The sequence below is a fragment of the Sardina pilchardus genome, chromosome 18, assembly GCF_963854185.1.
Source record: "Sardina pilchardus chromosome 18, fSarPil1.1, whole genome shotgun sequence".
NCBI classification, from domain to species: domain Eukaryota; kingdom Metazoa; phylum Chordata; class Actinopteri; order Clupeiformes; family Clupeidae; genus Sardina; species Sardina pilchardus.
This window is the reverse complement of record NC_085011.1, coordinates 8,586,774-8,609,782: the sequence shown is the minus strand read 5'-3', so window position 1 is coordinate 8,609,782 and position 23,009 is coordinate 8,586,774. Positions and strand designations below refer to the sequence as shown.

At 41.9% G+C, this 23,009-nt stretch overlaps 2 protein-coding genes across 2 annotated transcripts in view; both read left to right on the top strand.

The window, feature by feature from the left end:
• Positions 1–675: 675 nt before the first annotated feature.
• On the top strand, positions 676–4,794 carry tbxtb (T-box transcription factor Tb). Its single transcript, XM_062519024.1, has 8 exons — positions 676–881; positions 1,238–1,502; positions 1,594–1,728; positions 1,874–1,935; positions 2,035–2,090; positions 2,401–2,577; positions 3,308–3,437; positions 4,180–4,794. The coding sequence occupies exons 1-8, from the start codon at positions 676–678 to the stop codon at positions 4,442–4,444; spliced, it is 1,296 nt and encodes a 431-aa protein (XP_062375008.1). The 3' UTR covers positions 4,445–4,794.
• Positions 4,795–10,022: 5,228 nt separating this feature from the next.
• pde10a (phosphodiesterase 10A) overlaps positions 10,023–23,009 on the top strand; it is a 91,852-nt gene continuing 78,865 nt past the window's right edge. The window contains exon 1 of the mRNA XM_062519022.1: positions 10,023–10,822. Within this exon, the coding sequence (XP_062375006.1) occupies positions 10,738–10,822 (85 nt within the window). The 5' untranslated portion in view covers positions 10,023–10,737. The remainder of the gene's footprint in view (positions 10,823–23,009) is intronic.

Below are 23,009 nucleotides of genomic sequence, written 5' to 3'. Positions count from 1 at the left end.
ACTTCTCACCTTGCCATCTTTGGAATATGTTGTACTATAACTATTACTATAACTAGCTATTATTGTTAAAAGTAGCCTATATTTGATACATATTCGATACTGTTTACAACACATGTCTTCATCACTTTCCACAGTTGTCAACTGGACTACTAATTAGACAACAAATTATATCTTCCCGATATCACTGGGACTGGTTGACCTTGTAGGCCTAAATTCCACCAGTGTTACCATTCAAAAGCGGAAGTCATTCAGTGTAGCTAAAGATAGCGATATCTGTGTCATGCAAATGCGCTCCTGCTCCTGCAGGTGTTGCTTTAATACAAGTGTAAATATTTACAAATGTGGCATGTCCATTCACAAATCCCAACGGACACTAGACTTTTGATGTATCCATTTCCACTGATATGGCCGCCGCTGACCAATGACCTCCCAAGCGGCAAACATCAAAGTGGAGACAAGCCAATCAGTCTCACTCCTTCCACTCACCGATGGCCCGTCACTGTGGTCTATTTATTACAATCCAGACGAAGTAACGGACCAGCCTCACCTGCCTGCCCAATTCATTTAGTGGCATTAGAGAAGAAGAAAAGGTAATTAAATAACGCCCAAACTTTGAAAGGCTTTTTTTTGTAATATAGCTTTATCCTCAACGAAGCGCTGGAGCTCTTGGGTAGAATGGCCGCAAGTATTGGCGAGTGTCCTGGAAAGACGGTACAATATCGAGTGGACCACCTCTTGAGTGCGGTGGAAAATGAACTACAAGCCGGGAGTGAAAAGGGAGATCCTACGGAGAGGGATTTAAAAGTTCACCTCGACGAAGCCGAGCTGTGGCTAAAATTCAAAGAGCTTACAAATGAAATGATAGTGACCAAGAATGGAAGGTACTTCTTATCTATCCAACATTTAAACTTCACCTCTTATTATGACTATGTAACGTGAGAACAGAATGCACAATGTCAACTGCGAGTATTTTACTACTCACTCTCGTCCGTGTGGATGAATCTGTGTAAACATAATTGTTACCAGTAGTTGCATTGCAGGACATCTTGACAAGAATGTTTAGTCCATTAAGTTCTTCAACAAAGACATTTAGAGAAAATTGTAAGGCTCGTGACAGTCCTATTTAGGTCTACCTTAGGCTATATTCTGGTTTGCTGATCCATAACCTGACATGTTAAGAACTTATTTGAATTTAATTGCTGGGCATTCTAATGATCTCTCTTCTTTTACGCACCAGACGGATGTTCCCTGTGCTGAAAGTGAACGTGTCTGGTTTGGATCCAAATGCTATGTATTCCTTCTTGCTGGATTTCGTGGCTGCGGACAATCACCGCTGGAAATACGTGAATGGGGAGTGGGTCCCCGGGGGTAAGCCAGAGCCCCAGGCACCCAGCTGCGTGTACATCCATCCAGACTCGCCAAATTTCGGTGCGCACTGGATGAAAGCTCCGGTCTCCTTCAGTAAAGTGAAGCTTACCAACAAGCTTAACGGTGGCGGCCAGGTCAGTTTAGCCTTCCTGATTAAATAGACATTAACTGCGCTTTAGGATTCATGTGCTATATCTGACACACACACATGTTTTGTCTCCTCAGATCATGCTGAACTCTTTGCATAAATACGAGCCACGTATCCATATTGTGCGCGTTGGCGCGCCACAGAGGATGATCATAAGTCACTCATTCCCGGAGACCCAGTTCATCGCAGTGACTGCGTACCAGAACGAGGAGGTAGGCTGGTGTCTTTTACTGTAATAATGGATGCTAACTGACAGTTCTGCAGTAAGTGGCGAGACTTAATTCTACAGCCTTTTTGGGAGGGGTTGAAGTGCTTGTGTGCTGTGCTCTTACAGTAATGCGGTCCTCTCCTTTTCAGATCACTGCTCTCAAAATCAAGTATAATCCCTTTGCCAAGGCTTTTCTGGATTCCAAAGACAGGTATTGTGATGAGTCCTTACAGACATGTAACCTGTTTGTGAATGTACCTGTGTCTGTTTTTTGAATGTGATACCTATTCATATACATTTAACTTAACAGAAGTGACCACAAAGATGTGACAGAGGACGCTGGTGACCAATCTGGCTATTCTCAGTGTAAGTGGTTTTAAGAAATCCTCTTTTTAAAGCACCTGATGTCCACCAAGCATTTATCTACCTTACAGGTAGCTTTTGGGGTTGGGTTCAACTTCAGTGATTCATTGGCAGGGCTCATGAATGAAAATTAGCTTGAGTTCAAATTGAATCAGTTCCGTGAAAGAAATGCTATCATAGTTCAATGAACCACACGAATGGAATACAACTTCATACGTGTTACCATATAACCTTTGTTTGTCAAGTCAATGTAATAGAAAGTAGTGACTGATTTTGAGGCACTCTCTCATGTCCGCTTCCTTTCTCTCTGCAGTGAGTGGCTGGTTCATCACTGGCTCTGGGTCCCTCTGTCCTCCAGCCAGTCCTCACCCCCAGTTTGGAGCCCCCCTGTCCCTATCCTCTCACCAAGGCTGTGACCGCTATTCTGCTCTGAGGAACCATCGTTCTGCACCTTATCCCAGTCCCTACGCCCACCGCACAACCTCCCCGAGTAAGTAACAGTCTCCTGTTCACAGATCCTAAACATGTCCATTTGTTAATTGGTTTTAAGAACCCAAATGTAGGCTAGCCGTTTCCCTATGTCTTGAGTTGAACCATATACAGATGATTGGCTTCTGCTCAGTGCAGTTTAAAATGGCTGCTCAAATGAGCTGTCTCTGAATAGCGCGTCCATAGAATGCACACATCACTCCACACCATTAACAAGAAACTCAAACAAGTGTCGCCTCCCAGGGAATGTCCAGCATTCCTGCTGCCTTTGTGTAAGGTGATTCTCAGCATTGTAAACAGCTGGGTCTCTAGAGTGGAATGCTTGGGACGCTTGTGTTGCATTTCACTACTGCAGATATTACAGGTTTTAAATATCACATGTTTTATCAATGTATAAAAAACAGTCTGTGTTTTGTTCACTTACTAGAATGGTGGTCACAGACTAACAAATAATGAAAATCTTTATGGTTATGACTAACTCAAATATGTAATATCTGTGTTTTTCATATATGACTACACAGAACAAATAACATTGTAATAACACAACAACAATGTGGAGCTTTTCTGTGACAGTGAGGTTTTCAATTTGGTCATTTTATCCACTCTTTCTGATGAGTATACATAAGTTGTCAACCCTGACAAAATGATATGTTGAATGATGAAAATAATTGATACATAGTTCTAAACACATTAATGGTCTGTAAAACAATGATTGTGGCGTCTGTCTATAGCCAGCTACACAGATAACTCTTCAGCGTGCCTGTCTATGCTCCCGGCGGATAACTGGTCCAGCCTGCCCATGTCTCCTCACTCTGGCATGCTCCCAGTGAACCACACCTCCAGCCCCAGCGCCAACTCCAGGTGAGGCTCCCTCTTCCCCATGGAGAGCCATGTATATATGTAGCAAACTAAAGGCTAGAAACACCAAACAGCCAAACGCCTAGGTGCAGGAGTCGAAAGGAATGAAACTGATCATGTGCAAAGAAACCGCTCACTGTTGTATGCTCTCTACAAGCAATATGTACAAAATGTTTTGTTGCGTTTGTTGTAACCTGCAGAAGGTTGTTTGGCTGAATCTACATCAGTACATTACTTTAACACCTGAAGACAGTTTGTAGAGCATTCAACAGGGTATGGATTCTTAGTGCACTTCCTAACTAAGAGCGGCCCAGTCTAACTGCCCTCTAGTGGACTGCGCTTCTAAGTGAAAAAAGTGTGCAAAGTGTGGTGAATTAGCTTACAGTAGCTTTACCATAAGGTCAATATTTAATGCATGCTCTGACTAAAGCTTACAAGTATTTGAGATTAACAGCCACACAAATCACATATATCTTCCAATCCTTCCATGCTTCAGCAATAATGTGTTGATTGGCTGGATTTGTTTATGGTAACTTTGGTCCAAGCTACAGGTGCAATACTGGCAATAAAAGTTTCTGGAGTATTCTGTCGGTGGACATTGAGTATTGCTGGCACTCCTGCACCAACACTCTTGGCTACTCTCCCGGCCCCCATTACCCTGTTTGACACACACATGCACACACACACACACACACACACACACACACATTAGTCTCAGTCTTTGTACTTCTCCTCCTCCTTGCAGCCAGTACCCCAGCCTGTGGTCAGGTTCCTCTCTGGCTCCGGTCTCTCAGTCTGGCGGCATGTCCAGCGGCCTGGGCTCTCAGTTCCTGCGCGGATCGTCAGGCCACTACGCGGCCCTCTCTCACCCCATGGCAGCGCCCTCTTCTGGCTCGCCCCTGTACGACAGCGCAGCCACAGAACTCCCTCTCGACTCCTCGCAGTTCAACACATCTCCCCACTTGCGCCTGTCCACCGCTTGGACACCTGTCACACCACCTTCTTTGTAAAGACTGTTACAAACTTATCTGGACATTGTGTGCATCTGTGCAACAACAGAGGAAGATGTACAGTTTTGTTTTAAGGAATTTAAATTTTCAAGGACGTATATTATGGGCTTGGACACATTCTAACATGTTACTTCCAGTAACAGCAAGAGACTTAATTGATTTGATATTCAAGAAGAACCAAACACTGTTGCCTTTTGTAGCATAGCACTTCTACCTTGTGCTAAATGTAAAGGAAATTGTACATGGTGTAAATATGTGCTATTTTGTGATTTTTTTTTATTTTCAATTTCAGATTTTTATTTCCAAGGTTAATAATTTATGCTTTTTTCTTCTGAACATGCAATAAGCAAGCTGCCTTGACCATATGATGAATGAAATAAATATTTTAACAAAGTCAACTTGAACTGTTTCTAAAAGTGTTTCATACTAATTAAAATTGTGGGTTGTATTGGCTGGTTTTGATTATTGGGGAGTATGTGTAGGGGGCAGGTGTTACTATGCCCCCATTTTCCTAGCTTGTATTTGCCTGATGGTCACATATCTGTTCCTCTCGCACAAACAACATTTTACGGTCCCTATACGAAGAGGTAAGCTCCTGCCCAGCGCCACATCTTTGCATTTGTTCTTTCCTTCCATACAATCACCAGCTTCCTCTGACATTTCACAACACCAGGCACTTCTTGCTCATGCATGCCATTTGGACCAGGAGAGGTTGTAGCCTGTGCATGATGCACAACCTTATGAACCTCTTTCCACATCAGCAGGGCCCTGTCCAATAGACCCCTGAAGTTCGCCTACAAAAAAGCCACCATCTTTGCCCAAATAAGGAGATCCGGTATCTTGAGATTTTTTCTATGGGAAAATAACATGGGGATTTTCAATTATCGCACCTGTTAAACTCTCGTGGGGATGATGACATTGGAAATGCAGATGTTTTTCACTACACAGTTTTGTCCACTGCCGTCTAGTGGATACTGTGATCTTCGGTAGGTGAAGATGGCACACTTTGCTACCCCAGAGCTAACTTACCATGCAACTTGCCATAGGCAGTTAGCTTCAATTAACTCCCGGATCTCCTTATATGGGCAAAGATGGCAGCTTTGGATCCTTTTTGTAGGCGAACTTCAGAGGTCTAGTGAGCCTGTTTCTCCAACTGAAGGAATGTCTGCAGCGGGCACGGTGTTATGGGTGGGACCAATGGGCCTGGACCCACCCACTTTTCCACAGGTCCAGCCTTTTGCCCTTTTCCACCGCTTCTTCAGCTGCCTCCTCTCCCAAAACGAATCTTTCTATTTCAACTTGACGTCTCCGCTTGGGGTTGACTTTGCCTCTCCCTCCTAGCTGTCAGACAGGCTCCATATCTTTCCATGCCACAATTATTGAATCACCCATTGTCTGTCCCGCCCACCAGTCTCTTTCAATCCCTCCAAAACTCCTTTCAAAATCAGCACTGAGGGAACTACATTCCTCAACCTCAGAAGCCCTAGGCCATTTAACATTTGGCTTCTGCCCATTAGCAGCCTCTTTCTTGATTTTCAGCAGTTGCGTGGTCCCCATCATTCCCCATCATTCTGTGTATGCCTGGTTCTCCTTGAGGTGTAGAAGGGTTATTGATATCCTGTGGTTTGTGGTGCTCAACTTGCCGGTGGACTTCAAAATACTCACTTGAGCTACTTTGTAACAAGTAGTTATCAATGTGGGGACCCTGTACACATTCATCCAGATGTTTTCCCTTCCCCAGTCGGAATCATCAAGCCTGTCAGTGAAGTTTTTCCTCCATCCACATACACAAACCTGCAAAGATTTCTCCTTGCCCCCAAAACTGGCTAGTCCAAGTCATACCGATGTCCAAAGCCAGGTGGTCCTGTGAGTCTTCTTCTGCCACACTGACTCTTGAGGTATTCTGTATATTTGTTGTTCTGTAGCTTAGTTTGAGTGCATGTGCCTGGCTGTGTTTGCCAGGGATGCTGCTGCTAACGATTGCTAGCACTTCGCAGGCCCATTGAGGTCTACTCCCTCCTGGACTTTCCCTTGTTGCCAGCTGCCCTATTCACAGCAGTCACTAGATACTCTAGGCGGGTCATTCAGATATACACAGGAGAGGTCTTAAATTTCGATGTGTTCTCCCACAGCGGCCAATCAAACAACCAAGCCTATTCAACAGTACTCAACATGACGCAGGATACAGTGACAATGCACGTAAACAGTTCATAAGCAGTCCTCTGGAAAACATAAAAAGTGAGCATCATAAATATTGTCTTTCAATAGATTTCATCTCTCTGGTCTCAACAGTTAGCTTCACATTATTTTTGTTCTCTGTCCCATTGTCTTGTGTAACCGCATTCTTCGGATGGCTCTGGTTCCACTGCTTCCACGCTGTGTAGTCTTATGATGGCTGGATTCTACTCACTTGGGTGAGGAATGGCATCCATCTCTAGTGGTTGAGGCAGCAGTAGGCCCTGCTACAGGAGTTGGGGAATAGCAGATTAACCCAGACCATCTGATGACTCACCATATCATAAAGTAACACAATGTAAGAATCCCCCTTTTCGCCAATTTGAAACATTCTGATTAGCCATTTAAGCACCACCAAATTAATCTCAAACTGACAGAAAGGACCTGTCCCTACCTGTGGCAACTATGATGTTACTTGGTGCAATACTGGCTCCAGGTGCACATCACCACTATCAGAGACTCCATTCTCCCTATTATAAATCAGTTTTGCATCAAAATAGAGGACGTATTTTAAAGAACTACATTATGTCTCTTTAAAGATGTGACTAGCTTTTACATTAAGGTTATCATTGCTGCTTCATATACTGAGGAATATCCATGTACATCCACCAAAAAAGAAGCTGGTAGGGTAATATGTGCCTCAACATAATCCAAAGGTCACAATATGAGTGTAATTGTAGCCTACATTAAATGACAAAAAAATCATTCTAACTTGAGATAAGATCATTTGAAGATGTGCCTAAATATCCAGTAGGTGGCAGAATATCCCAAACTCTGCAGACACCAAAAACTCAATGCAAATGAGAAATATGACCCAAGTCTATGATGGCCTATGCAAATAAGAACTTTTCAATTTGCATTCTTACTTACGTCATGCAGAAACAACAGTAGTTACTGTTCTCGAGGCTGTACTCGAATTCTACTTTCTTTGGACTTTCATATGATCACACATGTGAGCCCTGCCAGTCAGTAAGCACATGCAAATATATATTTTGATTGTAAAATAAGACGAGGTTCAGTATTTTGAATTGTCACAATTCCAAGCTTTTGAAATACACGTATGTAAACTTGTTTCTCGTTTGATGTAAATAGGTTTTGACAAGTCCATCACATAGGCTACACTGTTTCACAAAAAAAGCCAACAAAAACATGTTCTGATGAAAAAGACGGCCTGTCTGTGTTCTGTCTGAACTGCAGTCAGAGAGAGAGTAACATCTTGTAGAACATCTTTGAATTCAAGGAGTCTGGCAAAGAAAAGAGAGAATTGCGGTTAAACGAACGCAGAGTGAAGGACATCTCGTCATCCCGCGTGAAGAGAGAAAGAGTGAGCGTTCAGAAAAGCCATTGTGAGAGCTGTCTCTCAGGGGATACAGAACACACTCAGTATTAAGAGATCAAGGTCAAAGTAGGCTAAATGCCGGCAGCAGGGAAAACTGAAAATATCAGGGATGCCATCTTGCTCTTGATTATAGGGATTTGGAGACCATTCCAAACGCAGATGTGCCTCATTCGTGCAGACATGCTTTGTATTTACACTACTGATGTGCATCATTTCTGTTGTTTTATTAATACACAAGAGTTATTAATTTTTCACACGATGACAATGCGTGTCTCTGTCATTGTCAAACTAAGTCCTCACATGCGCAGGTCATTTACGACCTACTGAGCGCGGAAATCGAGCGGCGAGACTACGCACGTCAGAGAGCCCCATTCTTTGGCAACGGCTTTTGATTAATTTCCCTGACTTGAAGTCGGGTTCAGTTAAAGTCACGTCAAGGCTAGGCTCTACTTTACTGCAGCTGCAATAATTCCTTGTATTTCGTTATTATTTCGCCTATATGATTGGATTTTGAACACACACTGAGGTCACCCTCAGAGATACTAAAATCTGCAATAGGCTAGTTTCATTTGGCGTTTCCACTCAAATTCAGCCTTCCCTCCGAATATCCCTTGTGGGCATTCTCTCTCTCTCTCTCTCTCTCTCTCTCTCTCTCTCTCTCTTTCTCTCTCTCTCACTCTAATAATCCCATTAGGATCCTATTGAAAAAAGCTCCCTCTGTCAAAGCGCAAGCATTGACGCAAGCAGCTCTGACGTCAGTAGCTGCAGTGAAAGGAGGGAAAGTGAAGCGCGAGAAGCTTGTTTGCTTACAGAAAATAGTGAAGGCGGGCGTCATTGGGATTCATAGAATTGCCAGGGTGAGGGATGCATCTGTATAAGACCATATGGTTTTCATGGTTGAACTAAACCTTTATTGACCATAAATCACCAGTCACGTGTTGCCTAGATTTGCAAATGACAAAATGAACAGCAGCTAATTCAGACATGAATAGAGCAGTGTATGAATAACAGCCTAGCTAGATAGACATAAACTATCTACCCGTCTAAACGCGTCATGTAAAAAGTCTAATGATAAGCATCGGTTAGCCACTAGGGGTCAAAAGCGCTTCCCTAAACAACAGGTGTGCATTCTTTAAACAAGTCTGAATTGGGCTAGGCTATATTAACAGATCGACTTTTGAAAACGAATCCCCATACTAAGCGTCTGCAAGTAACGGATCACGCAGCATAACTGCGTGAGTAGCCTATAGGATTTGGGTTTCCCGGTATCTTTTCTTTAGAAACCGCATTTAGGGAAAGTCTTCAACATATTTTATAAAGTAGGAAAATGTATTGTTTTCCCTCTTTAGCCAAACCTATCGAGAGAGTCTGTAATTCGAGATTCGAGTCTGTAGTCTGTAAGTGGGCTACTGTGGAACCAGACGAATGTGAAACCTTGTGTTTCTTGCGTAAAACACACGACTGTTATCATTTGAGTCAATCTGAGCTGAAGCCTTGGCATCATTTGCGAAGGGAGGTGCTGACGTCAGAGTCTGCTGAATGGAAAGAACATCTTATATCTGCTGGACCCTTTATTTACGGCAAAACTCAAAGTTGCAGCATTTCGTTTTAGCAGCCTGACTGTCAAGGTTTGGGACTCTCACAACAGGTAGGCAAACCCGATACTGCGCGATTCAAGGATATCGAGAACAGGCGGTGAACGATGCCGGCTCGGTCGACTTGTGTTTCCCTAGCAACTGGACTGGTAAGTTTTATGAAGAGCCCAAATAAGACAAAAGAAGAGTCTTCTTTGGTGATCCAACGGAGTGGAGATAGTGTCATTAAAGCCACATTACAACCAGGCGTTCACATTATTAGAAGGTTCACGTTGTTTTGCTTGAGCGAGGCGAAACTTTGGGGGAGGGATCTACAGAGATTCTCCCTCACGGCACAGATGTTCAGCGCATCTGCCTCCTACTGTCTAGTGCGCGCGCGTGCGACGGCATTTCTATCGGTCTCTAGTGACGCTGTTAGATGTTGAGAGTGCCCTGGCATAGGGGCGGGCTACCATAGGACCACGCACCGATCGCCGAGATCAGAGATTGGCTTACATTTTAGTTTCAGTGAAATGCTGAAAGTGGTGTTTTCCTATGCCAAGCTGTAGGCTATGCTACTGAAGTGACAGAATCATAAAAAGATCAACTCAGCAACCAGTTTCAATTTGGGTAATCGCTGATCATGCAGATTAAGTTGATGAAAGTGCTACAGTGGAAGACCAACATTTATAAGACTCATTGGGCGCATGTTGTAGGCCTACTACGAACAGGGACGATATGGCAGAGCAATGAATTGTCAACGCTGCGTACTCTCACGCTGATCACAGTGGAATATGATTTTGGACACACGTGATTTCCAGATAATTACTTCTACTGCAACACCTCTCATTGTTCAGAGAGGCACACACTTTTTAATTTTTCCAATTACATGGTGCAACTTCTATCGTCTTCTGGTGCCGTGCATCCGCACTGCCAACTTTGGAAGTAGCCTAACAGACTGGCAGAGGAAACAGAAGAGTCTGAATGAATGAGATTGTGGCTTGCTGGTATTTCTCCACACGCCATCCTGCCAGTTACATGTGCTTATCTAAACAAAAAGGGTCTCGATTTCAACCACCTTTCCGCAGCCGGCATAGAACAAATCTAAGGAGGAGGCATCATCTGAAAGCGAGCAAGAAAAACAAATGTCGAGGAAAAGAAAAACTCCTGACGACGGCGGCGACCTAACGAAAGCAGAGGGCTCAATGCCTGCGAGCGACAGTGATGAAGGTATGAACTCCTTCACTATTTACAGTCCTCTCAGCTGGCAACTCTGCTCTGTTCACGCACGGGTCACAGGTGAATACGCGGTGAAGAGGTTGCATTTAAAGCTATTTATCTTGCCGTTTTTAAAACGACTTTAGCATAGTCTATGTTTATGTAATAAATTAATAACAAATATTATTAAAAACTCAAGAAAAACACAAAAAATAAACGTTAAAATACAAAATTATATAAATTTCCACAGTTTGAAACCGTGTTGTACTAGTTTGAATCAGGCCTTTCAGCCATAATTCCTGCACATACCATTACGTCACTGAAACGAGACTGCCACTTCACAATACGTCAATTGTTCTCGTTATCATTCCCAAGTTACATATAGGAGTAGCCTATATAGGATTATTCAAATGACTGTCCATTAGGAATAATCCACCATGCAAACCGTTCAAACGTTATATGGTTTTCTATTTGCTTCCTGGCCTTGCTGTATTAATCTGATCATTTGTTCAAAGATTGAATCATTTTAAACTCTACAAAGAACAATTTCACTATGTCAAGGTCACCAGTCAGAAGGCTGGCAGGTAACATGCATCACACTGGCAATGAGATCCCAGTTCTGCTGTTTACACCCATTGAGTGACCTGCCAGCATCGTTGTTGGCCACATTGTCTGGGCTCAGGCCAAAGAGAGAGTTTCCCTTGGCATGTGCTGAGGGAGAACCAGGCACTTCCTTAGCCTGCGGAGCCTGGCATCTGGGCCTGTTTGGAGTGCATACGTTGCACAAATTTCCACCTGCACTTTGTCAGGAACATATGCAGCGACACACACATAGATAACGCACATGCAAAAACACAAATATAAACACTAATATATCAGGCATATTATCTTATATTAGTATATGCGTAAACGTGAACAAATCGCTATGCAATGTTTTTTCAATGTTTTTTGTCCTTCTTCATGTGTAAGGCCAAAGTATGAGCAAATGTCCACAGCCACATCACCCATTTTCACAATTGGCAGACATTTTACCCAGTTTCTCTTGTGAAAGCAATGATGCAGGTAGCCACAGAAGGGAATATTTTCTACTCCTCAGACATAGCATGGAATGAATCCACTATTCTTGGCGACCAACAGGCTTACAGTAGCCTAGCTACTGTCATCCGCCAAAGCCTGGCCTGCATTCTCATCCCATACCCTGTTTTGTTCTCTCTGATTTCCATGGCTGGAGTAGAGGAAGCATTGAAAGGGGGGTATTGAGATTCATATCAGGGCCACAAAGGTTTTTTTGTCTGCCCTACTGGACTGAAGACTGGACCTGTCAAAGCAAGGTGTTGCTCTCCGAGGTTTGCCATATCAGTCTAGTGTTGTGTGTGTTTTTCGTGGAAACAGTAGGAACTAAAAAATGAATTGTTGTAATCCATAGGCTACAGTTTGCAGGCATCATTATTCGATGTTAACCACACAGAGTAGAGCGAATCACAAACACTCTGAGGTGAGCTGTTCATTGACATTTTAGACCAATCTATTAATGTATTATCTTTTTATCATAACATCACTAACACCACAACTGTTACATTGTGAAACAATGGATGTAAAACATTTAGTAAAGAGTGACATTTGAATAACTGCTGAAAAGCTCTCATCACTACATATATTTTGTTTAGTGGAAAACAAGAACTGAATATACAGAATTTGCATTTCTTTAAGCAGTAAAATATTTCAGCTAATTGTTAATTATATTAATACTTCAACAGTGAGTAAACAAAGGGTGTACATTGTTAACTGAAGTCTGTCTCAGTAACGACACTAAAGAAATGGCAAATGTCAGAGATGACAAATTTGGAGCACTATGTTGTTGCAGCCTGAAGTGATTTGGACTGGTCTAGTTTAGGGTGGGGCAGTCTGCTGGGGAGGTGACATAATCCAAGCAAACATTTCCACAAGCCATAAAGCAATCACTTCTGAAATGCGGTCATCTTTTTACTGGGGCATTTTATGGACAATATGGCTGATTTAGTGAGGGCAGGGAAACCAAGTGTACAATTAGGAAAATAGGGATACTGTTTCAGATTTCATCGGAGTTACCTTTTGGCCCGTTTGGCCCGGATACTAACTATGCGAACATTCTCATTTCTTCTTCACAGTTTTGAGGAACATGTTGAGAGTAATCGATCTGAGCAATATTACGAACCATAACATGTAACATCAATTCCAGTATTTGTGGTGAATAGGTTGAGAAAAGACTGGGATCAGATAGGCTAGCTATCAAACTTATCGTGAGACTTGGTCAAATGGAACTGTGGAACCACTGACAGGTGTGATTAAGAGAACAAATGATTTTCGCTTATTCACTGAACATTTTTAAGCTGAGGATTTTTGTCTAAAACTAATAGCTAACAGTAACAATTAACGCTTCCAGGTGAATGTCTCCGGTGGTACCCGCTGCTACACTGGTTCAAAGGTATTGGTGGATAGGCCATGAAGGAATATTTAAGCAATTTGGCACGTGTTGGCTTGTATGGGTTATGGGCCTGATGTTGTCATACTCACAAGACAGAATATGAGTCCGATATAGCTCCATTGGGATGTAATTATGGGGCGTGTGTCAACCAATACAGGGCAGGGGGAATGCCTCTACACTCATTGGATAGACCTACTGTAACTAAACAGAGCAACGGAATCGCTTATAGCTTATAGCTTAGCTATATCTTCTGGGTTTGAGTTATTGCGATGTCAGTATCTTGTACAATACCTGATAGTGAAATTTTAAGACAACAAAATATGTCGCAGGGAAGGCTATTTCCCCATCTTTTTAAAAAAAATAGTTCTAACCGATGCTACAAACATGCCATTAGCAGCTGGGAAAGGGTGTCGCAAACCCAATGGGCAAACAGAGATTTCAAACAAACGAGGGAACAACACACAAACATGCTGTTTTACCTTGACGAAAGTGAACAGCTCTGTTTCGAGCATAGTTCCAACCCAACGGTGCAATGCCAGACCGAACTTCCTGACCTCAAATGTTGTGGGTGGGGCTAAATTCAGCTACCACCCAAGCTAGGATATGGGTCTATCCTTTACCAATGCCACGATCACAGTTCCACTTACAACTAGCCTAATCAAGTTTAAAGACATTAAATTCTGTTTTCTATCATTTATTTAGATTTTTGTGTCATTTTGATGTCATTGTAAGTTGCTTCAGGCAAAAGCATCTGAACCATTGACATCAACATAATCATCCTCCACCCTTCAAAATAGTTCCAATCAATGGAATCTACTGTTGCCAATCAATGAAAAATAGCCAAGTTGGTGTGAGAGAGGCTGTATGTGCACAGCAATTTGTATACTTGATTGTCCTACCGTTAAAGGGTCACTGCACCCTAAAATAGTTTTTTTGAGCTGTTGATTGATTGAAAATACTCATAAGTAGTGAACTGTACTATTACCAGGGTTAATATTGACAAAAATCGTGTTTCTCGACAAAAGTAACATTTCGTCTGATTTTGTATTGGAGATATTGCTCTCTCGCGCATACTACCGTTTGAAAACATGCCATGGCATGTTGGTCCAAAATACTATTGGAATGCTGACGTTGTCCTGTACTTCTAGTCCGACACTACGTCACCGGGTCATTACAAATTAGGACTGAAACGCCCCAACACCTGCTGCCCTGATTAGCCTACCTGTGATAAGCCATGTCTGCAGCACTCATTCCCAGATTGACACGAAATCACCATGGTTGATTGGTTGCAGCAGTGATGCACTCTCTCTCCAAATTTCAGAACGTCTCGCCCATTTTGAAAGCCGTTTTCAGAAATGTGAAGTGGGTGGAGTTATGGGGTGAAGTGACTCTTTAATCTGAACTTTCGCTCTTCTCCATTTACTCCATTTTCTCACTCACTTACTGTAAGGGATGTAACGTGCACTATCAATCGACTCTAAAACGATACAATGTGTGAAATACGTCAGGAGTTGTATCGTGATTACAAGCAAGAATTCTTGAATCTTCGATAGGGATGTCCGAGACATTTCCACTCGGAATGCCCTCATCCGATCAGAAATTTAAGAAGGACTCCAGTAGTCTGTGTAATAAATTTGTTATAGTTTACTACACCCTTAAATCTCTTCTAGTGTCTCCCAAACGGTGTGCTATGTTAGCCTAGCTACACCCACACTAGATCTCCTTTCAGGGAGATACTAGTCTGGAACAACATAGTTCACTAGCGTTTCCCTAGGTCGGCAGACTACCTGCCCAATTAGCAACGAGAGGGGTAAACCAGGGAGTCAGGATTTGACTGATTAGCTTCGCCGATTAGCAAGGAACTTCCTTGTCGCCATTTTCCAGAAATACATCATGTCCGGTGCCGTTTCTCCTCATGCCGATCAGATGCTGATTGGTGGCTGTTCCAGTCTCAGCTCATGCACGAGCTTAGTGTGGGCACGAGCTCTCCTTCTGTACCTTACGTCAATCAGTAACCTGCCACTTAATTGGCTAAGCAAAACGGCACCGGAAACAAGCCCCTTGAAACGCCATGTTGAAGCCTGAAAAAATCTTTCAATTTTGGCATTTTTCACTAGCTTAGCATTCCCATTGAAATGAATGGGGGCGGGACTTGTTCACTTTCTCCAGTTCTTATAATACCTCCATGGGGTAAACGGTAGGAGCAATGCCTGCTAACATCAAAAATTGCAGTTGGAAGAATGTCTACATTTATTTGCAGCAAAGGTAGGCTCGCATAGATTGTTTTCTGGCTACTAATGCTGTTTTTTGTCAGTTTGTAAAGTTTAGGTGAAGGAGGAAGTAACTTCAGGAATCCCTGAATAATGTGAATGATTAAGTTGGACCAATGATTTAAAGGTGGGGTAGGAGATGTTTGGAGCATGCTCTCTGGAGCATTTTTTAACATATTGCTTGAAATACTCTTCACACCCCAAACAATTAATTAAAAGTTTTGACACAAAAATGAAAAGCTTTAGTGGCCTCTAGAACGAATAATCCAGGAAAAACACTATCCAATCATACTGAACGGACTGTTAACGATGATTGGATTCTGATGCATCTATCAAACTGCAATCTGCTCCTCCCTCCCACTTGTGAACAAGCATTGCACGTTCCTGTACTCTGGAGGCGTGACTTCGGGGGAAGTCTGAAGAAAGGGGTTGGGACTTTTGACCTGTGTATTTTCAAAATGCAGCTGTGCTGAAATCATTTTCCAGGATCTTCTACCCTACCTTTAAAAGTTAACACTATGTTTATTCCCGTCACCATGCTGCCATTGTAAACGATTTCCAATCATCGTAAGTGACCAGACTTTATTGACTTTGTGAATGAGTCTTGCTTTCCAGGCTAGTGGTACATGGGCATTAATAATTGACTTCAAATTGTTGGCTATTGAAATGTCATATCATGAAATTATTTGTAGACCTAACTGACTATTTCATCTGCATAGGCCTACTGTTTGGCACTTTTATCCATCTTTCTCGACAATGATGTATTTAGTCAGGAAAATGGCCAATCACGGCTCAAACATAACATAACAACTTAGCTGTAGAAGTAGCAGAACGTAGCAGTCATGCTGTAGCGTAGCCTATTACCGAAAGAAAAGAGGCTGAGCCGTGAAACTGACCCACCCCATTGTATCATGCCAAAAGCTATATCTACAATCTAAAATCTACAATCAGCCTACAATTAATGCTTGAGCTATGGGTTCAGTTCAGGTAGGCCTATAAGTGATGAACATACTGCGCCAAAATGTGCTTTTTTTGGCAGTGTGGGGGCAGGGGCTTTACATTTTAAGTGTACCGTAACAAAAAAACCTAAATAGCCTACAGTAGCCATACCATGTATCAAAATAAACTAAATGTAGCCATGCTATGTATGAAAATAAACAAGATACAGTAACAATGCCATGGATCAAAATGAACTACTATTTATGTATTTTGAAAATACTCTTTAACAGCATGAACGGAACATAATCAGGACACTGATTGGACAGTGTTTGAAAGCAACAGCTTTTCTCTGCCTACAAGACATGCTATCTGCAAACAGTCAAAACAAATAATTTATACAGGGGATGAATACGATTTTTTTCATTGCGTTGCTTTAGGTGAGCAATGTTACAGGGCAATCACATAACCGGTTCCATGTGTTTTGATCGGATGATCATGTTAATTTGCCTACTGAGATTCTCAAGAAAAATAAGTTACCCAATGTCAGAGGGAATGTGCAAGAGCAAGCATGTGGTTGAGTGAGTGGGTGAGTGGGTTTGTCTGAGAGGGAGTGTGTTGTGTATGAGAGCAACCTACAGCTTACTAATCTTGCTCTGGATCATCTTCTTGAATCTCAATATTCTGATCACATCAAGTCTGGACAAATGCTATATTGATTGTTTTGCGCTTTTATGATGTCGTCACATCACCAAAAGAATTTGACACAAAATGCACCGCCATTTTTTCAACCAAATCCAAATGACAAAATACTATTGCCATTTGAAATGCATATGTTAAATACAGTACATGTATCATGAATACCCATCACTGCTGACATAATAGTTAGCTTGTTTACATCTTTAGAAAACCATCTTTAAAAGAAGTCCCTTCCCCAGGTACTCAGGATTGGTTCTTTACCCTTATGGTGTAGTAATGGACTGATGCCAGAATTGATCCACCTAGGCTGTGAATGTGATTGGCCGAAACGTAGATCCAAAGTAAAAATCCCCGGCACTGAATATGAGGCAAGTTTGCATTGGGCAAAAGCTCAGCCAAATCTGTGCTGCGTTGCTTGCAATCGCATGAGCCTATTGCCTACTTAATTCACCTATGATATATCTTGTAAAATGTAGTAGACATACAAACAAGGTTAACATGTTTACAAGGTTAAAAACTTGACATTCACCAGAGGTGGTCTTTAGCAAATAGTTTGATCAACTGTTGTATAATACTATAATAAAGCCAAAGTAGATTATTGCATTATTTTCAGTGGAGGCGAGTCGGAAGGCTGTTCTGGAAAATGGTTTGCGCGTTTCCCAAATGGTCTCATTCTCCCTTATCTAAGGGTTTGGGATTGAATCCAGAGCTGGTCTGCACTTCTCATGACGCAATTACACTTGGCTGTAGACGAGCGTAGGCAAGGTCATACACAGAGATGTGAATGACGTAGTAGACCCACCCACTACAGCTCATATGTGCATGACCGTTTTAATTATTAATCTGATAGCGTCATGAATCTACATGGTAGACAAGTATCTGCTGAAAAATGCATAGCCTTCTCAAACGGCATTCACAAATACAGCCCCTAGAGCATAACATATGACCTTACTGTGAGGAAAAAACTGATGTATTTTTCTTTTCAGCATTTATTGTGGAACACTAAAAAGGCATGTAAAAAAATGATCCTCTTCAAAGGTTCAATCATGGCTTTAATCTATGATTCTAATAATGGCATTTTTGGCACTTGAGATGCCTATGTGTTGCCACTGTCCAGGGCAACTCTCCACTGCACACAGATGCAAACCGTGTGTGTGTGGGGGGGGGGGGTTTGGTGTGAGTCACGCTGAGCTATTCGGTAATGATGGCAAAGTGATATTTTCACCTCTAACCCACTGGGCTCTCCTGGGGGGGACTCTAATTAAATGCCTGGAAGGAATCATTTTCCTCTCTTGGGCACAGTGATGCCTACACACTAGTAGAGTTTTAGAGTTTAATATGTTTTAGCTTACATATGTACTGTATATATCATATCATCTGGGATGGGAATTGTTTGATTTGTTCATTCATGTTAAAACACTAACACATTTTGTTTGTCTGTGAATGGGCAAGGATGTATAACCATCTCACAATACACTATATCAGGTACAATTTAAGAAGTAGCCAAACATCAAAAGGCCTATAAGATCATTAGACAATACAGTATGTGGCTTTGTGTGAATGATGGCAGAAATAGAAAAAACACTGCCGAAAAATTGGTTTTCTCAGTTATAGGCCATTGAATCTCTTATAATATGTATATATGGTGGTATTGCTATAGAGTTTAGTAAGGATATTGAATTTGTGACTTTATATTTTGGTTGACAATGGGTGATCCATATCGTTCCTGTATCTTTTCTATTGTAGTCCAGATTTGAAGCTATGTTTTTTCTACATGCTATCTATCAAAGACCCCCCTCAAAAGAGTTTGGTGAATGTGTTTGTTTTGATATCAGGTGCATTTCACATAAGAATTGGTTTGTACGTGGCCACCTGACAATCAGATTGATCGGACTGAGTTTGATTCCTGAAGCGATCATGCGAGTCAATTACTATTTTTGGATTAAGCTCTCATGAACTTTTAACCCAGCTGACACCAGACAGATGTTCAAATCTCTGAGATTGAGAGTGGGTCTGTGGATGCATTCCAACAGGTGTTACCAGCAGTGACATGAAACTGAAATTGGTAAACTTACCGAGTCTTTTCTGAACTACAGCAAACATATATTTTTTTTTTAATCTGTGAGCGAGGGGTGCAGTTCAAATGCAGTTATTTACTCACTTTCAAAGAAGATAATTTACTCTATTCCAAAGAAATGTCCTTTTATACTGACACCATCAGCACAGGCATCGGTTGTATTCAACAGTGTCCCTAACTGTAATTCCTCTGTCATTGTGTAAAGCCTGCCCCTTGCCAGATAAGCATTTGTGGAACAGAATCAGCACCCGACCAAGACAATGCTTAACTCCCATGATCTTGCTAGTTCCTACGTCTAGCTTGCATTATTCCTCTGTGTGGAGTCTTCCAGGGCTGGCCCATTCCTCAGTGCTGTTCATGCTCAGGATTATGGCAGTCTTCAGTACAGGAGCTTATACATCATAATCTCAAGCATGCACTGACGCAACTGCGGGTTGTTTCTCCAGGCTGAATCATACTCACAGTCACTCCTAACTTTGTTGGGATGCTGAACACCAGGTGAACAGGAGTACAAAAGACATCATGCAGAACCTTGTGGACCTGCTAGTCTGTAAATTAATTTGGTGGAAGTGGTGTGGTGTCTTCTTTAGCCACTGATACACTTATTGAAATAACCTCTTGGTTCTCAAAACATAAATGGTACTCTTAGCATTCCAATCATATATTTCTGATTAGTTTATTTTAATTTTTGTTGTCTGACTGACTGACCAGATTGCTCTGGTCTGGCTTCATGTACACAATGGGCAGTGTGTCGAGTCCTTGGCCCAAAAAGGTTGTTTGCCTTGTCAAAGGGCACAGCACATCTACCTGTTTGGATCTGGGTTGCTGGATAGGCCTGTTCATTCATTCAGTCATTCATTCACCACAAGGTCCATCACTGGTCATGTGGAACAGTCCGTCCAGTTATCAAGCACTGGAGGGAGATGGGGAAAATCATTTGCCATCCAATCTGTGGCTTTCTGTGTAACATCTGGAAATGGAGGGCTCACACGTGGCCACAGAGTGCAGATGCAATGCCTCTTGCAGCCCTGCTGAAAAGGCTGTTTTTGGTGGCAATTTTCACCCCAGTGTCAGCCACCTATGAGGGTTTGTAGTGCAGGAGTATCTGGCCTCTTCTTTGCCTGCTTTCCAACAAGTGATTTTAAAGTAGGGTGCATAAGATCGGGTAGGGTAAGGTACTCTAATTTCCTGCTATGAAACTTGGTCTTGGGCTCCAGGTGTAACTAACTGGAATACATCCACTGTTTGTCCAATTGCATATCTGAGTTTTAGAAGTATAATGGTAAATTACAGTGAATGTCTTTGAATAGAACAAAAACATGTTGTGGTTTTCCCCACTCACACCCACTCTCTCCTTGTCCATGTTAAAATGGCATAGGCCAGCCCTAATAGCAGAAGTCAAACATCAAGACTCTTTAGTACCCGATCCTGAAGTGGTTCCTCTCAGCATTGACATCAAACATGTGCTAGGTCCCACATTTGTACTGTGGTTGGTCTGAGTTTGCTCTTCATTTGTGACATGTGGTTACACTAGTAGGCCACAGACTGGATATTGTCCAAAGAGGCTTATATTCTTAAAAAGAAGAGATTCACCAGCTGATGAAAATACACACTGTAGGCTATAGCCTACATCTACATTATTAATACAGAAGGACTCACTTGATATTGGGTTTAAATATTAAATTGTCTCACAGCGCTGGGTGGTCCTCGTGATGTTTACAAAACATTGGACACAGAAATGATGTTTAAAAAGAAAGGCTAAGTGCTTAAACCCGGGCTAATCTGCAGTCTGTTTCTGTGAGTGGGTGCGCTAGGCGCCTTCGTGTTTGTGCGTGTGTTTGCGTGTTTGAAATAGAGAGAGGGAGAACTTGAAAATGTGATATTGTATGTCGTGTTTCTGAAATGCCTTCTCATTTATTATTAAAAAGTCAGATGTTTAAGAGCTTAGATTATTGCATTGTAGTCGCATGTTGTTGGACGCGTGCCCGGCAAGGTTGGCAGATCGCAAGTTCAGTTGCCACATTCTTGACGTCAGTGTGCTGGCCTGTGGTTTGTCGCTAGCGAGCTTTATCCGAACAAGCTGTGCTCACCACATAGGCCCGTATATTTTGTTAACAATCTTAAAGGAAAGGCGTAGATGAAAGCATATACAATTATCTTGTAATAAATAACACCTATTGTTACCGAAAATCTTTTAATTAAACAAGCAACTGTCATTTTAGGCCTATACGTTGCACACGTATTGGCACGATTATGTAAATTCCATTAACATGTAGGCTATTTTGTGGTTAGAATTTGCAGACTATTTTGCACGCTTGATTTTAGGCTGCTCTTTTCTTTATGGGGAGTGACGCTCATATAGCTATAACCTCTGGAACAACGTTGCCGCCCAGCGGCATTATGTGGGAATGTATTGCTTCTACAGGACTTCACATGTCATTTTATAAAATACGAGAATTATGGCAAATATTGTATTAGGCTACCCAACAATGCTTTAGACGTTCCAAGCAGTCGGCTAGTCTAGGCCTACCCTAGAAAACGGATAGTTGCATGTGCAACGTTCTCTGGAACTGTTCAGGGAAAATCAGCATGCATTTCCTACTTAATCTTAGATGGGCAATCCCCTTCCTTACATTACACACATCTAACGATTTTCTTGTGGGAAAGATTGTTTCAATGTGGCGAGACCCTCAATGAGGCCATTTTATTATTATTATTTTGAACAGTAGATGGCGTGAAAGCGTCAGTAAGAATGACCTGTTTGAAGGGCATATGAGCATTTTGTCATTCACGTACGTTTGTTAAATTCGCGCACCAATGGTGACATTTTAAATAAAAGTTGCTACAGTGTTTATAGACTTGTACAGAATGTTCATTTGTTTTTAATAAAAAGGATTACTGTCCTGAATTTTCATATAGGCTACTGAGGCCCAAACCTTTGTTGAGGAAATGTAGGCTATTCATTCAGAATGAGTAGGGGATAATTATTAAAAAATGAATCCACGTTCTGAAGAAAGGGCAAGATGTTTATTTTAGTTTAAGCAAGGTAAATTTAATTGGTTTATGCAAGCATTGGCATATGTAGGTAAGTTAAGAAAACAACAACAACAGTATAATCTTCTTTGTAACAGATACATCATAACAGGTTTAATTAAGCATGTCACAGTGCTGAAACAATATGAATCAAAGCCACTGACTGACGCCGAGGAGCGGTTCCCATATACTGTAATGTGACAGGTTCAGGCCTGCCTGTCTGTATGATGTCATGAGCATGTCCCACAGGGCTCCGGCTCTCCACTATGTGGTTGACTTAATGAGCGTGTGTGTTCTTACGGTGTTCTTCTGTGTGTTCCTCTGATACAGTGAGCCAGTAAGTACAAGTGGCACTCAGGAAGAGCCGCTATTATGTGTGTGTGTGTGTGTCTGGGCCTGTTACGGTGGCTACCGCACCACCAAAAGACTGACAGGCACAGACGTCATCGCTCACATTTCTCACCTATGATTCAGCCTCTTTGTGTTTGGCAGCTTCATTCTGGCATCTTTCATGTGAAGACTGGAGAGCCTAAGCGGCAGCTTGGAAAATCAGATATCACGTCTCTCTCTCGTCCTTGTCTATCTCAGCAGATCTTTTTTTTTTATTATTATTACTTTAGCTTTTGCATATTCTTCATTCTTACATATTGAGTATATGCCTTTTCATATTTGAGCTAAATAATAAAATTTTCACCACGCTGAATATGGATTTAATCAATT